The 17,512-nt window shown below is 37.3% G+C and overlaps 1 protein-coding gene across 13 annotated transcripts in view; it reads left to right on the top strand.

The window, feature by feature from the left end:
- Positions 1-17,512, top strand: part of LOC126969993 (myrosinase 1-like) — a 72,313-nt gene that overhangs the window by 21,834 nt on the left and 32,967 nt on the right. Inside the window, exons 10-11 of one of the 13 annotated variants that reach the window (XR_007730513.1) lie at positions 276-367; positions 2,072-2,454. The exons of 10 other annotated variants lie outside the window; for them this stretch is intronic. Coding sequence is in view for 1 of the 3 variants with exons in the window: in XM_050815664.1 (XP_050671621.1) it covers positions 276-367 (92 nt within the window). In the remaining 2 variants the exon portion in view is untranslated. Of the gene's footprint in view, positions 1-275; positions 368-2,071; positions 2,688-17,512 lie in introns of all 13 variants that reach the window. 2 more of the 13 variants (XR_007730514.1, XM_050815664.1) reach the window with 2 other exon arrangements.

Raw genomic sequence — 17,512 nt, 5'->3', positions numbered from 1 at the left:
ATGGGCGGAAGATCAAAAAAAGCCTTTACTCTAGACATTTGTTCAAATAACACCTCGTATTATAACCCAATCATAAGAATGTGTCGCTCATATAATGAAATAGGCAAATTAGTAGTAGCCTGTAGATAGTATATTGGGAACAGCCGTAAGATACTATCAGAAGAGCATTTTGCTATTGTCATAATTGCTCATCAAAAAGATAAGCTAATTTAAAAAATTAACTAATATTACTTATTGAAAGAGCATGGTGTTTTATTGTCTGTTCTCTTCCGCAGATTCTAACATCAATACATAAAGACAAAGCCAAAATAATTGGATATATGTACTTCGCCTTAATAGATGGATTCGAGTTTTTCAGTGGGTTTACGTAAGTATATAAATAATCATTATTTACATAGAAGCTTTTCTTCCAACTTGTCTTTGAAATTGGCTGGTTATTCTTTATATGTTCTGTCTGTATGTACAGGGCTTACTATCCGTTGATTAATACTTATGTCAGATTGATTACATTTATTTAAATACTATTTAATTTTTACCAGTGGCCTCCCAATCTTTTGCACAGGATGCCGGTTAGATTGGTGGGTACCACGACGGCGCCTATTTCTCCCGTGAAGCAGTAATGTGTAAAATTTACTGTGATTCAGTCCGAAGGCCGCCGTAGCTAGTGAAATTACTGGGCAAATGAGACTTAACATAGTATGTCTCAAGGTAACGAGAGCAATTAAAATGCCGCTCAGAATTTTGGGGCTCAATATTCATTCACGAATCCTGAGCGGCACTGCATTGTAATGGGCAGGACATATCAATTACCATCAGCTGAACGTCCTGCTCGTCTCGTCCCGTATTTTCATAAAATAATATAATTATCACTATGATTAGAAATAACTATAATAGCATATAATATTCAGATCTTTAGTTAGTTGGCACTACAGCAGTGCCAACTAACAGTTGGTAGCATCATCACGGTAGACGGTCGTGCCCTATTTAAGCCAGAGCGCTAAGTTCTAGAAGGCATTACTTATTGTGAATTGTAAGGGGACACTATACCCTAATTGTCTTTTAATTTTTAATAATAAGTGTATTTTGTAGTTCTAAGTGTGGAAACTTTAAAATACAGATGAAACAGTTTTATTATGTGCGTTTAAATTACCAACCTTCTACACTTATCTATAAATCCAGTGTCCTGATGTTTGTTTCCAGTGAACACCTTAACTGATGAACGAGTTTTAATGGGGATAACTTTATGGGGTACAGTTTAGTCCAACATGAGAGATAGGATAGTTTTTATTTCAATTTGGAACCCATAATTGTTTTTATTTCCAATATTTGTTTTGTATGGACATATTTTCTATGAGAGAATTTATTAGCACACAGTTTTACAGTTCTGCTGTGAAACAAATTCATTACAATAACAGGGTGCATAGACAAATTCATAAAAACAGAATTTTATTTATTATGTACAGAAGAGCGACTGTCGGGTCAGCTGGTAGTTATATAATTTTTTTTTTTATAATTATACTTAAAGTTTTTCTATCCCTTCAAGCTGGTAATCAAGTAAATAGGATTATCTGTGTGATTGAAATGAATGATTAGTTATTTTGCATGCTAAGCCTAGAAGAAGTCTCCCATAGTTCCCATACAAGACTCATAGACATTTCTATAACTTCCGTAGTTTTCCTTGGTCGAGCTCTACGAAATGAAAGTGCAAGACGATCTTCATATATGGTTTTTTTAATGACAATAAGGGACGAGAAGAGCAGGACGTTCAGCTAAGTATAATTGATAGATACGCCCTGTCCATTACAATGCAGTTCCGCTCAAGATTCTTGAAAAACCCAAAAATTCTGAGCGGCACTACAATCGCGCTAGTCTCCTTGAGACATAAGTCTCGTTTGCCCAGTAATTTCACTAGCTACGACGCCCTTCAAACCGAAATACAATAATGCTTAAACATCACTGCTTCACGGCAAAAATAGGCGCCGTTTTGGTACCCATTATCTAGCCGGCATCCTGTGCAAAGGAGCGTTCCATTGGTAAATATCAATCTATTTAAAAGCTTCTTACGTTTCAGAGCCCGATTTGGTTTGTACGACGTCGATTTCAATGACACAAAGACACCAAGAACACCACGCGACTCTGCTCGCTATTACACCTGTCTCACAAAGAACAGGACTTTAGCAAGCTGTGACTTCATGGTTAGCGACTCCAGCACTAGCAGTTCAAGTATACAAGTCATCATAATAACTCTGTTATCCATTCTGTATCGTTGTATCGGTTAAACTTCTAATGCATTACAAATGGACGTAGTCCCTGAAAAACGTTCGAAGCCACGAACATCACATTTCAAGGAATTCGTGTTTAAAGTTAAATCAATATTAGTGTATTCCCTACGTGTGGGTTGGGCTACTAAGTCATTATGGCATTTAAAGAGTGACAGAAGGGGTGCCATTTTTCGTCATTCATTAATATGAATCACGTGACCAGTTTTGTGTTCTTAACTCGATTTCGATACGATTGCGGTTTGGAACTTTTTTCTGGAATTACGTTCAAATAAACTGAGTATAAAGTTAAACCTGTGAATAAAACTGAAACTTAGTATACTACCACTACTATAAAATGATTTTTATTGACAGTATTGTCAGCGATATAGTCAAAATTTTGCATACTCTTGGTTTATTCACAGGTAGGTTCAGGGCATTTCTTTAAGAATGTGCATATTACGCGGCGGATGGTAAAGAATCTTCTACAGTGCAAATATTTGAATTTTGATAAAACTACATATGAATATAAGTACTACAGATCTAAACTAGACTATTAGAAACCATATTTTGTTTATTTAATTTAGAGAAATTTGGTTCCAAGCATCCAGATTCTAATTACCATTCGTGTCCCATTTTACATTTTGATTAAGTTTTTGTTCAATATAGCTAAATCCCTTTTGAAGAATGTAATTATAGATCAATATTCTTAAATAGCAATAGTTTCCTTAGCCCTATACACAAGTTGTTTTACATAAATAACATAAATTAAGTAGAAAGAATGCTCTTAAAGTATGTCTTCGGGTAACTTTATAATTACCGTTTAAAAAATATTCGCCTTAATTTACTACCTAAAAATTTGAGGATTCATACCCTTAACTGCCTTAACAAGTTTGCGCCAGTTTGCGCTCGGCGCCCGACCAAACTACACGCATCATAGACCGCATTTTTTGGCGCCATATTAAAATTTCTCGTCGTGGTTTGCTTTTGTCGAAATATAGTATAATCGCCATTTTCAATTTTTATGGTTAGGAGATGATTATTTCTTTAAACTGAAACGTTTATTTAAGTTGTTATAAGATCCGTTTTTAGGCAAAGTAGGTAAAAATTTCATAATCCTTATAAAGAACTCTTTATTCAACAAAATGTTTGAAATCCTAATTACCAGTTGCATAATTACCATATTTTCCATTACTCTAAATTAAATGGTAATGAGTAAATTTTGGAAATGGTAATTATAATAATTTTTAATTGTGATTCCTGTGTTGTGCACTATCGAATCCGTTTAATCGTTAAATCCGTATGATTTCTTATATTTCAATGTGTTTTAGCCGCGAAAATTTTAAAGAAATTAGTTATTTTTTGACAGGAATTTCACAATGCCGCGCACTAAAGAATAGATACTAGAGAAGGCTAAATTAGCTCGGAGAGAAAGGTACGCTAAAATTAAGTCTGATCCAGAAAAATACGCTCCATAAAAAGAGAAGGAAGGGCAGAGGTACTTAAAAAGATAAGAAAGTAAGAAAATTTTAAGTATTAAACATTTGACACCAAAAGCTAAAAAGTTACAAAGGAAAAAATGGAGAGAAAATTTCAATAAATTTTACCAAAGAAAACTATTACTGAAACGAGGATAACAACTTATGGATGTTAATACTCCGAATGATAGTGAAACTGACCCCTTAAGAAATGATAATGATGAGGAACATGAACAGCATGATATACGAGACCACGACACAAACCCAGAACCAGAACATAGAAATGACGAGGCCAATTCGATTTTTCAGAATTTAAATAAGAAGATAACAAAACTAAAGTACATGATGCAGAAAAAAGAAAAGATGTATACATTACAAAAACAAGAATTTCAGAGAAAACTAAATAACTACAGAAAACTTTGTCAGAGACTGAAAAAACGAGTAGAAAGTCCAAATTCTAAAGCTCTGAGACTAATAAATGACAAGTCAAAGATAAATGAAGTCAAGAAAAAGGTTTTGTTTGGTGAAACTATGAAAAAAACGTTGGAGACTAATTATCAGGCGCTGAAATCAAAAAAAGAAAAAAAATATATTTAGTGACCACATACTTCAACAAACATCAATACTAAAAGAGCATAAGGTCTTGTCTGAAACTAAACACTTTTCTGTTAGAGAAAGAAACGAGGAAACAATAAAAAAAAATATTATCAAAAGTTAAAACAGGATATTGTAACCTTTTTTGACAGAGACTACATTTCAAGAATAACTGCTGGAAAAAAAGAATGTATATCCCGGGACAAGACTAAAAAACAACGAATATATTTATTAGATTCTATGAAAAATCTTCATAAAATTTTTGGAACAGAAAATACCAAAGTTAGTTATTCATATTTTTGCAAGCAAAGGCCATTTTGGGTACTCATACCAGATTTCAGTGATAGAGAAACATATTTGTGTAAAACTCATGCGAACATAGAACTATTGTTGGTAGTATCACATTCTCGTAAAATAATCAAAGAAAAGGACTCTGCAGAAGTTATCAATAGACTATGTTGTTCCAATACATCATGCTTGTTGAGTAGATGCGGTACCTGTAAAGATAAAAAGCTTGAATACTTGTTAGATAAAGATGAAGCAATAACATACAGTAAATAGGAACATAAGAAAGAGACATACGTCACAAGGGGTGTGGAAAAGAAAAAAAAAGAGTTATCGCAAAGGTAAAAGTAACTGCCCATCGAAAAGAAGCTGTTGCAATATTTGAAAGTCTGATTCCAGAATTTTTGAAGCATGAAGGAACAAGAAGATGGCAATATACTGCTTTGAAAGATCTAAAATCTAACTTGAAGAAATGTGAAGCCATAGTTCACATTGACTTTAGTGAGAACTATGGCTAGTAGTTTGTTAAAAAAAAATATTTAATATATTTTTAAATAAAAGTTTATACTTTTATCTTCTTGTTATTTGATTTATAATTACGATTTCTCATTACCTTTACCATTTTCTAATTACCATTTACTATAAATATCATTACCGTTCACTGAAAATGTTAAACGCCGGTCAGTTAAAAAGTAAAAGACTAAAATAGTTCCCTTGTACGGTTTCTTTAAGTGTATGTTTGCTGCAATGTAAAATTTACTCAAAGAATGCGTTTTGTAACAACTTTTATGCAATCTCCTAACATGAGGCAATATGCGCATTTTCAAAGAATTGCCCTTTAACCAAGTATATTTGTAAGGCCGCTAGATTTTATTATTTACTGCAAAAGGAGCCCTTGGCTTGCAATTCTACAATGATTCGTAAGTGTTCACATGTATAACGTTAAAGTTTTATTCTTAGATATCAGAGAAAAGTAACCTTAACTTGCTAAAATTGTTAAATATAACGTAACAAATGATGATTAAATTAATATTTTTAATATGTATACTATAATTTGTTAGTATCTGCCTTGAAAACACTAGCAGCCTTACAAATAAACAAAGAAAATGCAAAATGTTTACAATATCTTTGACAACAACAGTGTTGTATTGACAGCAATACAATGATAATTCTGAAGTTTTCCTAATGACAAGCCGCCTTGCAAATAAAGGCGGGAAACGTTATACGTACGAACAAACCATTCGTAAGCAAAATGTCTATTTGTAAACATTTTACATATTCTTGGTTTATGCTTAGTTATAACTCTATGCCATTTTTATTTGTAAGGCCGTATAAATATTACTGTTAAGCTATTTAATTATTTTATCTTTGAATTTTTAATTATTTTCTTTGTGTATTATACATCACCATTATTCAACATTTATGACAATGTAAACGGTCTGGTGACACAATTACTTTACTTAGATTACTACTATATTATAATTTATAAGTATCTATTGTGAACACTGTTGACCCAAATAAATAAAATGTTATTCGCTTAGAGATGTTTTAATTATCTAAGCCATAGATAATTAAGAAGTCTAGATAGAACCTCTTGCTGTTGTTAGCCAATGCATGATAACTTTTATACAAAAGGTTTATTACTTTAGTGTATATGACAGCTACGTCTTACACTCGCGATCGGTCAGTCACTTTGTTTTTAAGCTCCTGCCTTGCTCAAAATATAGGCTAAGGGCGCCTTTTCACTAGGTCGCAAGCGGCGCGACTGTAGCAGCGCGACAATCGCGCTGCTCAGGGGCGATTAACTTTCATACTAAAAATAGCAGCGCGACAATCGCGCGGCTCTTTTTTGTATAGCGAACAGCAGCGCCGTAGTCGCGTGCGATCAGTGTCATTCGAGTCAATGTTGCATGTATGAAGAAGTGCGCCACCCCAATCTAAACAAGTCGTGCGGCTGCAGTTGTAATGAAAAGGCATCAGCTACTGTCGCGCGGCTACAGCGCGGCAGCCGCGCAACTTGCGACCAGTGAAAAGGCGCTCTAACAGTTCGCTGCTACTTTTTTTCGACGTGTTCAGAGCTGTCACAGTCTATCTAGACATTTAAATTATGTAAGATTATTTTAGTCGTCATTTAAGTTTTTAGCACTTCTTTCTCATTTACATGACCAGGTGCACCAAATTACACTTCTCCGTGAACGCAGTGTACTTAAAAAGGATCTAAAGGTTTTCAATTCATTTCATTGATCTAAATTTTTTCATTCGTAGACTACATACGTAGACTTCGTCGTTTTCCTCACATAGCTGAGAATATAACCGAGAGTTCAAAGAATTGCTTCGAATCTTGTTGATAGCATTTATTACATATTTTAAAGACTTATGCAATCGAGGGCTCAGCTTTTTTCCTACTAATGCTACCTGTGAATCACGCAGTGAATGACCAGTACATCAGGCAGTTGTCGCTCTAATTGGGCTATAAAACCACGATGACAACCAACCGTAGACGGTGCACCATCAGTCGCAACAGAAACAATGTTATTCGATGGAATTAGGCTTTGTCATTAAAAAAATGTTCCACGGCCAGAAAAATCGATTCTCCTTTGTTATCAGTCTCTAATGTTTGGCACTTTCGATTTTCGTGGATTTGATAAATCTAGTGCCCTGAGTTGCCGATTTCGGAAGTTCAATATAGGTATATAATTGATATTCCTTGTTTTTATTCCGTAAGGATATCAATAATTTATGTTTTTTAGTGTTTAAGATGTATATTTACTTACTAAGACAAAGTGTTTCTCCACAAATTTTATTTTTGAATAGTCTTCCTAGTTACGCTTAATTTTTAAAAGAAAAAAAATATTTAATAAAAATTAATTTGCTGGTGAGTTTTTTATTTTTGTTCTGTTGGGTAAATTTTTGATTATTTTTAGCTTTTATTGCTAAAATGATTAACTTATAGCTACTTGATAATTATGCGTAAAAGGCTTTACTCTTAGTACTTAAACAGTTAAACTGGGTAAAACTAAGCCAGTTCCATTTTAATTGGGTTTTCAAGCCTTGCCTGAGTTTACCTTCATAACATTAACAGCCAGTTGCAAAAAGCATATTTAAAGTTAAGGTTTCGTTATATCACATGCTATCTTCGACTGTCAAAATGAAAAAGAAAATGACGATATTATAATTAATGAAACATTAACTTTAAATATGCTTTCTGCTATTGGCGGTTTACTAGTTTGTACGTAACATTACCTACAGCCTCAATGGACCGCATGAACGTTTGACAATTTCTACTCGATTCATCAAAGCGTTAATTAGAACATGAGTCTTAATAAAAATTGTAAAGTAGATCCAGTAGGTGAAGCCACAACCTGAGAGTGGAACAAAGCATACAAGATTTTATAAACGATACGTCACTCGCACGGTTGGATCAGTTGGAGACAGCGCTCGCACGGAACGCGATAGGTCACGGGCTCGAGCCCCGCATAGTTTATTAGATTATGTTACCTTATTTTATTTGTGTAATTCACTTCATCTTCCGTCATCTTTATCAAAATGAACATTGAAATCGCCGGGACTGAGGAGTTGGGAGCGCTATAAGATGTGCGGGTATATTACGTAGAGGAAATGTGTCGCTTCACTTTTATTAACGTTTGATCTTAGATTAAGGATTGGTCACCGCCGCCCACATTCTCTTGCAACACCAGAGGAATCACAAGAGCGTTGCCGGCCTTTAAGGAAGGTGTACGCGCTTTTTTTGAAGGTGCCCATGTCGTATCGTCCCGGAAACACCGCACAAGGCGAAGGTGGCAGGAATCAGGTTAAACATCTCTTCGGAACACTCCCCGTGATAAATGCGGTAGAATACACACAATGAAGCGACGTCTCTACGCAACGCCAATTAATCCAGCTGTTTACAGAGCACTGAGTCCCCGACAATTCGAGCTGTCCTACGTTGCACGCGGTCAAATGGATCGAGCAGATACTGGGTGCGCCAGACCAGAGATGACAGCAATACTCCATGTGTGGCCGGACCTGCGCTTTGTAGAGCGCTAGAATGTGGGCCGGCTTGAAGTATTGCCGTGCTCTATTGATGACGCCCAGTTTCTTCGAAGCCAATTTGGCTATGCCCTCCAGATAGCCACGGAATTGGCAATCGCTCGAAATTTCGAGACCCAGTATTCCGATACTAGGCGCGGCTTTAAGAAAACTGTTCTCGAAGAGCGGTGATACGACAAATGGGGTTTTTTTAGTGGTAAACGCGCAAACTTGAGTCTTCTGGGGGTTAAATTGGACAAGGTTCAAATTACCCCATTCCGCGACCTTCTCGAGAGAGGACTTGATAGAAGACACAAGTTTCTCCCGGCACTGGTCGACGATTTTCCGAGAGAGACCTGCATGGCCCGTGTATACGGCATCACCAGTGTTGTCGTCTGCACAGCAATGTATGTTGGAGGTGTCCAACATATCATTGATATGCAGAAGAAACAGCGTAGGAGGATAGCACACAGCCTTGGGGCACTCCAGCATTCACGGGCTTCGGGTTCGACCAATATCCGTCGACAACGACCTGTATGCTAGGCCCAGTGAGGAAGCTGGAGGTCCACTTGCACAAGCTCTTGGGAAGCCCAAATGATGGAAGTTTTGAGAGGAGCGCCTTGTGACATACACGATCAAAGGCCTTCGCTATATCCAGGCTAACTGCCAGGCCTTCCCCCTTGCTTTCAATAGCCGCCGCCCATCTATGTGTTAGGTATTTATTTTTTATTTTATTTATTTATTTATTTAAGGAAAACCAACAGCTAATACAATTTCTTTAGAAACTTAAATAGTAACAGATAGCCAATTACAGGTTTTCACTAATAGAAGTAATATAAAATATGTACGTGAACACTATTTTTCGGCTCAAATTCATGACAATAAAGATTCTTTTAAACCGATAACAAAAAACAATACTTAATTAAAAAAGTTGAGGGTTATGCACTGCTTTGCCTTGGAAATGCTTGTAGCAAATATGTCAATATCTAATAATCTACTAACATCATTCACTGTTCTACACGCTCGCACCATATATGAGTTTTGCCTATATTTACTACTAACAGCAGGAACACAAAGTGGAGGGCTATATCTAAGAGTTTTTTGAGGTACATTAAAATTAACTTTATGCAGCAGATCTGGGCAATCGACATGATTGCTTATAATTTTTAACATAAATAAAAAGTCAGTTATATTTCGCCGTTCTTTCAGTGGTAAGAAGTGAAGCTTTTTACACAAATCAACATAGCTATTATAATCGTAAGGTACCTTAAATCTAAAACAAAGATATCTTAAAAATCGCCTCTGAACACTTTCTAGACGGTCAACATACGTACTATATGTAGGATTCCAAATTTGTGAAGCATATTCCAGATGACTTCTAACAAAAGTACAATATAGTATCTTAATAGTCTTAATATTATTAAAATTCTTTGAAATTCGCTTAATAAAACCTAAGGCCTTTGAAGCCTTGTTAACTATCTTATCAATGTGATCATTGAATAGCAACTTAGAGTCATGGTAAACGCCGAGATCCCTCGTACCATTGCATCTAGAGAGCACCTGACCTCTTAATGTGTAATTTGTTTGTAGGATGTTAATCTTACGGGTATATGTGACTACTGAACATTTTGATGTATTAAGTTCTAGTTTATTAGTAAGACAATACTCCTCTAGGCGGTTGAGATCCTCTTGAAGGGCAATCATGTCAAGGATTGATGTTATTGAAGAGAATATTTTCATATCATCAGCGAAGGAAAGTAAATTGGAAGACTTAAAACAGGAATCTATATCACCTACATAGATAATAAAAAGAAGTGGACCAAGTAGTGATCCCTGGGGAACACCACTAGGAACTGGAACCCAACTAGAAATGTAGTTATTTAGTACAACAGCTTGTGAACGATTATCTATGTATGACGAGAACCACCGTAACAAGTCACCCCGTATTCCCGACTGAGATAGCTTACATATTAATGTATTGTGGTCGATTTTATCAAACGCCTTACTATAGTCGGTGTAGATTACATCGACTTGCATACCATTATCCATAGCGTCAGTAATAAAATTGTTGAGAAGTAAAAGATTAGAAACAGTAGATCTACCTTTCAGAAATCCATGTTGGAAGGGACTAAAGGTGTTTTTTAAGTTAGCATACAATTGCTTATATATGACCCTCTCAAAGACTTTAGCAATAATGCAAAGTTTTGAAATTGGTCTATAATTCGTAATTTCAGATCGAGACCCTTTCTTATGTACTGGTGTAATAAATGCCGATTTCCATAACTTAGGGACAAAGCCAGTAGAAAGTGATTTACTGAAAAGCATGGAGATAGGAAGAACAATAGTGGAAGAGCATTTCCTAAGAAAAAATTACGAAATGTTATCAGGGCCTGGAGATTTTGTTATATCTAGCCTATCAAGTAATAATTTTATTTCATGCACATTAATATCAATATTTTGAATATCAGAATTAATATTTAAATAAGAACTAAGAGTTAAGTCACCGTTATCTGAAGAATAAGAGGATATGCTTCTATTGTTATGTGTCGTGGGGTTAAGAAATGTTGTTTGAAAGTATGTTGAGAACGCATTACAGATAGTTTCTCCACTGGTTAAGCTATTATTATTGTATGTCATTAGACAAGGCATACAATGAGATTGTGACCTACTTTTCACAAACTTCCAAAAATGTTTTGGATTTTTTATAATTGAATCCTCAGTTAATTTCATATACTGTTCATAGCAAATAGATTCTAATTGGTTAACTTTATTACGTAATAAATTATATGTAAAATAATCCGATTTGTTACCGTAGTTCTTAAATTTTTTATGGTATTTACTTTTCTCCTTAATCGCTTTTATCAGAGCTGAGTTATACCAAACTGGATACGAATAGTTCCGTGCACGTTTTATTGGTATATACTGATTTTGAAGGGCATATACCGTTTCATTTAAGAAGCTAACACACTCGTCAATAGGGCGAGATAAAAACTCGCCTTCCCAGTCAATACCTCTGATTCTATTGTTAATATTTTGAAAATCACCTTTATCATAAATATAGCGGAGCCGCGGCGCGTGATCTAATAACGTGATTTCAAATGATTTTGCATCTATCAACAAAGCAGGGTGGTAAGTATCAATGGGTGTAAGAGGATCGGTGCACTCGGATACATAGATTAATTGGTTCGAAAAAACTAGATCTAATAGTCTGTTCTGTTTGTTAAGTATGCCGTTAAACTGATGCAGGCATAATGCGCTCATTTCGTCCGTTAGCGAATACTCATCCGAAGAACTCATGTAAGTACTATTAAAACTACTAGTATCTGTAGGTTGCCAAACAATACCGCTTAAATTAAAATCACCAATAACCAAAAAAGAATCGGAAGGGTTGACTGATGACGCATAATTTAATTTTGTGAGGAAGTTTGCCAATTGATTACTAAATGACAAGCCGTTATTCTGCTCGCACAAATAAATAACACAGAGATACAAATCAATCCACTTACGTGTATTTGCTTGTTTGATGCGTACACTTATCCAAAGGTCTTCTGCTGTTGTTGTTGTTAAATTGCGGCAGCAACTTAACTTGCAAATGTTTACGTGTAGCTATTAAAACACCACCGCCCTTTGTTTGACCCGTTAATCAGACCAGTCAGTCAGATATGCTGTCTTCTAACCACGTCTCAGTAAATATAATTACGTCATAAGAATTCATACAGACTTTACGATAAACTTCATTAGTTTTTGTTCTTAGACCACGGACGTTCTGATAATAAATACTTAAATTATAGATATTATAAGACATTATCAATACTATTACTTAAAAACATAATACGAATCATTTTAATAATAATTTTAAAGATATGCGGTGTTGTTTTACTCGTGCATTTATCAGATAAATACGTAATTTTAAGAAATTGCGGGTAGATTCTAAATACTGTGTCTAAGTAAGAACAGTGAGGCATACGATGAAGATGGCAATTATAGGCAAAACTCATAAGGGTAAGCGAGACAAACATATTGTACGTTTTAGTTATCGAAATGAACAAAGTAACAAAGTTGTAAAAGTGACCGGTTATAAGCAAGTCAGGGGTGAAAAACAATTTATAACTTATCAATACTGAAATATTATACACAAACGATAAATTATTAATGATAAAGGTTACACTTAGGTAATGGGGATGTCCACATTTTAAACAATCTTGTTTAAATCATTTTCTTGGCGTACAACAAATACTCTCGATGTCTCATCACGGCGCACATGAATTTTACTATGTTTAACCCACACAAATTTATAATTCTTCTCATGAGCAACGTTTTTGGCAGATGTTAAAAGCTTCTTAAGGTCCATACTGAGGTGGTCATTAATATATATTTTCTTTATTGATCCTGTGAAGCCAATATTCGTGTTCGTCACCTTTTCCGCCCTAGCCGCTGCGATGAAGTCTTCTTTTACATATCTGTTTAAAAAGCTGACGATTATCAGCTTTTCCTTTGAATTGTGCATAGGAACCCTAGATATATAGTTGATTTGAGCCCTTGGCACAACATAATTGATCTTCGTGCTGACTTTGTCTAGGATTGTGAATAAATTTTCATCTTTTTTGATAGGGATACCCTTGATTTCCACATTATTAAGACGCGATCTTTGTTCCATCGAAGATAGTGCGAGCTTCGTCTTAGACAACTCACTCTGAAGGCATATTACCGTATCCTGTAATTTTTCAACACTACTGACTCTGGATTCAACGCTCGTTATTCTACCACTCAGGTCGTCTACTATTTGGCTCGTGTACACACACGTGTCATTAAGATCGGACAGTTCCTTTTTGATGGTTCGTATATCTTCTCTCAACGCAAGCACGCTGGACAGCTGGCGCTTCATATCACGGATCTCCTTCATGATAGTTTCAAGAGAAGTAGGTTCGGTGGGCATCGGCGTGGTGGATGATAGCCCGCGACACGTTGCACATTTCCATTGCGATCTTTTTTCTGATCCATAGCGCCTCCATGTGGTTTCTGATATGTTAGCACACCCAAAGCATAGTAGGTTATGGCAAAGAGAACACTGTACCCCATCATTAAACTTTTCATTGCAAATTGCACACTCAGACATATTGCAGTTGCAAAATTTTGAACCAAAGGTTGAAAATATATGTTATTCCGCCGGTATGTTGGAAGGACGGTAACAGGCGGTATGTGTAAGCTTAGCGAGTGTTCACGCGAGACTGAATATATATATATACCAGAAGATCACCTGCCGACCGACCATGGCGAAAGCCGTACTGTCGGTCGTTGATCAACTGATGACCTTCTAGGTATACCAAGAGCTGGCGGTTGATTGTGCTCTCCATGATTTTGGAGAGCAGGCAGGTAATAGCAATAGGCCTGTTGTTAGCTGGATCCGAATTGTCTCCTTTTTTTTGGATCGGATGGACAAGGGCTGACTTCCGTGAGTCAGGGACTACGCCTTTTGAATAAGAGTGCCGGAATAAACGCGTTAGCACCGGCTTCAACTCAGGGGTACACGTTCTAAGCACGATTGGAGAAATGCCATCCGGCCCGCTCGACTTCCTGACGTCCAACGAAAACAGAGCTCGCCTAACAGTTTTCTGTCTGAACTGTACTTCAGGCATAGAGCTCTGACACCGCGGGATGTTCGGCGGTGTTTTTCCGTTGTCGTCAAGAGTCGATTTGGAGGCAAAAAGAGCGCACAGGCGCAAAGGCGTTCTCTTTTGCCGTATGGGCCAGGTTGTCATTCCTCATGTGCAACGGCGGCAGGGATGGCTGGTTGAAGTAACCAAGAGCAGCTTTCGACAACGACCAGAACTTGCGTGTTCCGGTCGGGTAACTGGAATGCTGCTCGCCGATTTTGACGATGTGCTTCGATTTCGCACGGGCGATTTGCCGCTTAAAAAATCTGGAGGCACGGTTATATTTCCTCTTAAGAACTTTGCAGTTCGGATCCCTTGTGCCCAGCGCCGCAACCCAAGTTCGATACGCCTGTTTTTTGCAGTCAGATGCTGCTTTAACTGACGCATCGAACCAGGGCTGTGATCTGCCACCGATCGGTACTACAGAGCTTGGTATAAAAATATCCATGCCCTGCAGTATCACATCGGCTACTGCAACGGCGTAGGCACTAGGATCATCCGAAGGGAAACAAACCTTGCCCCAAGGGTAGGATGCAAAAAAGGAACGCAACCTATCCCAATCTGCTGAATTGTAGTGCCAAACGCGGCGGGTCGCTGGTGGTCTGCGACGTTGACGTCGGATAGGCACTACACTCCTGACCAGGCAATGGTCGGACGTTCCGAGAGGGGCGTCTACAAAGACCTGGTAACCATCGGGATGTGTAGTCAGCAGAAGATCTAATAAGGACGGCATGTGGCTATCCATATCCGGGAGCCGCGTCGGCGACTCAACCAATTGGGACAGACCATACGCCAATGCAAAATTATGCACAGATCGCCCTGCGTAGTCTGTGGTACGTGATATCCAAGCCATTCGGCATTGTGCCCGTTGAAATCACCCAAGACTACGATTTCAGCGGAGGGGATCTGTGCAAGCACGTCGTCAATTGCCGCTTGAATGCAGCCCATGAAATGATCGGTTTCTGCGTTACCACTATGGGACCTGTAGACACACGCATAGATACGGACGCGGTCCTCTAAATCTACGCGGAGCCAGAGAGTAGACAGGTCCCTACTCTCAAAATTGCAGAGACGGCGACAGCAGATATCCTCCCTAACACACATACCCCGGCATGAGGCAAAAAATTGTGTTCAATTTTGTACCCGGGGTACGTTTATGACGTATCGCTAGGTCGAGATATCTGCGTCTCCGTAAGGAAACCCAAGGCTGGCTGCGCCGTCTCAAGGTGGTGGTGGACGGCGTTTAAATTGGAGTGAATTCCTCTGATATTTCAAAAGTCCACGTTGAGTGTGGAGCGGGGTGCCGTGGTGTTACTGCCTCGTTTGTCCTCGGTCATGCGCGTTTCTGTGCCCACCCCAGAATACGAAGGGCAGCCCGAGCGAGAGTGCTCGGGGAGGGATTCTCCGGCTCTGGTAGAGCCGGTACCCTCCTGGGGTAATATCTTTTTACGGACCGCTCTCATAATTTGTTGGGGGGGAGGAGGGTGGGGGAAGGGATGGCCTCCGGTCCTCGACATTAACCTATGCGAAACATAGCGGCACTAGGCCGCTACTTCACGCCGGTATTCTGTGCGAGTGTGGTAATTAACCCGGACGAGTCTGGCCCGATTGTGCTGACGTCATAAGACGGCAGCGTGACTCTCCCACTTCTAAAAAGCCCTTAGTTGCCTCTTACGACACCCATGGGCCTGGGTCTCCCCTATTCTTTTTACGCCCCGGGGAAAGTACAGGGCAAAATACAACATACTTACTGATGATATTATGTGATGCCAGTGTCTTTCTTATTTTTTGTAGTATTATTTTTACACAGTATTACTACGCACTATCTTAGTTTCAATTATTAGCAAAGTTTAATAGAACATGTGGCACGTCAACGTCAAACATTGGTCGAGTACGCAAACTTGGGCGTAGTATTAGTTGCCGTACTTTGCGACTAACCCTGCGGTATCTAGTTAGAGCGCAGCGGAGACCACTCCTTAATCTAAGCGTTTGATTTTACTATTAATCTATTTTCCATACCGTGCGCTATATATAAAACGATTCTTATGAAGTAAACACCAAAAAGTAATTATATAGCTGGTAACAATTACCACGATAAACGTTGTGCGAAATAAATAACCTTCTACTGAAAGCAACTTAAATGCATAATAATATAAAATGGGCAACAAATGGAGTTTTACCTATTTTATTATAGATACGGAAAGTATTGATTAATGAATAAAAGATAAACCAATTTGCAGTTAACCTGTTTTAATTATTTCCATAGTCTTAGAATATACTAACGTATAGTAGACTAAGTATTGAGAATTTCTATCACTATTTTATAATAAGGTTCGGAGTTCCACAAGGGACAGTTACGGGAGCTACACTTTTCCTTATTTATATTTCATTGCTGCTAGATTAACATTGTCTTCGAGTTAAAAACTTGGGAACAAATTATAAATTTCAATTTATTTTTATAAATTATTTTCATTATTCAAAAACACTATTTCAACAATGAACAGTATATACACATTAAACTTTTCACTAAATCCATTCAATTTCACTTGCTAGATATTCACTAATGTTACACAATACGTCAGACGCAAAGCTACAGATATACTGCTATCATTTCGGTGAAACAAACTCACAGTATTTCACCCATCCAAAAAGTGTCTAACTATATATATTGATATTTATTTTTTAACTATTTATTTATCGCGTGCGCCAGTCATGCATATCAGTGATGCCAACCCGTAAGAGTTTTCCCTGCCAAAAAGTGCCCAACGCAGCTAAAGAAACTTTTTCACTTCAAAAATAATTAGATGTTTAATTTAAAACTTTCGTAATTCAGTTTAGCAAACGATAAGGCAATGATTTTCTCGCCATTTGTTCTCATAAAAGGTCTGGTATAGTAAATATATATATGGTTGTCATATAAGTGGGGTTTGATATTAAAGTTATGGTATTACTTTACTTACGTAAATAAAATATAACTTTTGAGTTGATAAATTTGAACGATTAAATTATAAATAATATTCCTCGTTACAGGTATTACTTGCAATCAAGGACGGAGTCAATGTAACGCACTTTACCGCGTGGACACTCATTGATAATTTTGAATGGTCTGATGGTTATAGGTGAGTAGGTATGGGAGATAAGATAGTCTAGGAAATAAGACCAAAAGGGATTTTTTTTATACCATCTACCAAGAAATCACAAACAATACAAATGA

This window comes from Leptidea sinapis, chromosome 19, assembly GCF_905404315.1.
Source record: "Leptidea sinapis chromosome 19, ilLepSina1.1, whole genome shotgun sequence".
NCBI classification, from domain to species: Eukaryota; Metazoa; Arthropoda; class Insecta; order Lepidoptera; family Pieridae; genus Leptidea; species Leptidea sinapis.
This window is presented reverse-complemented; position numbering and strand designations above follow the sequence as displayed.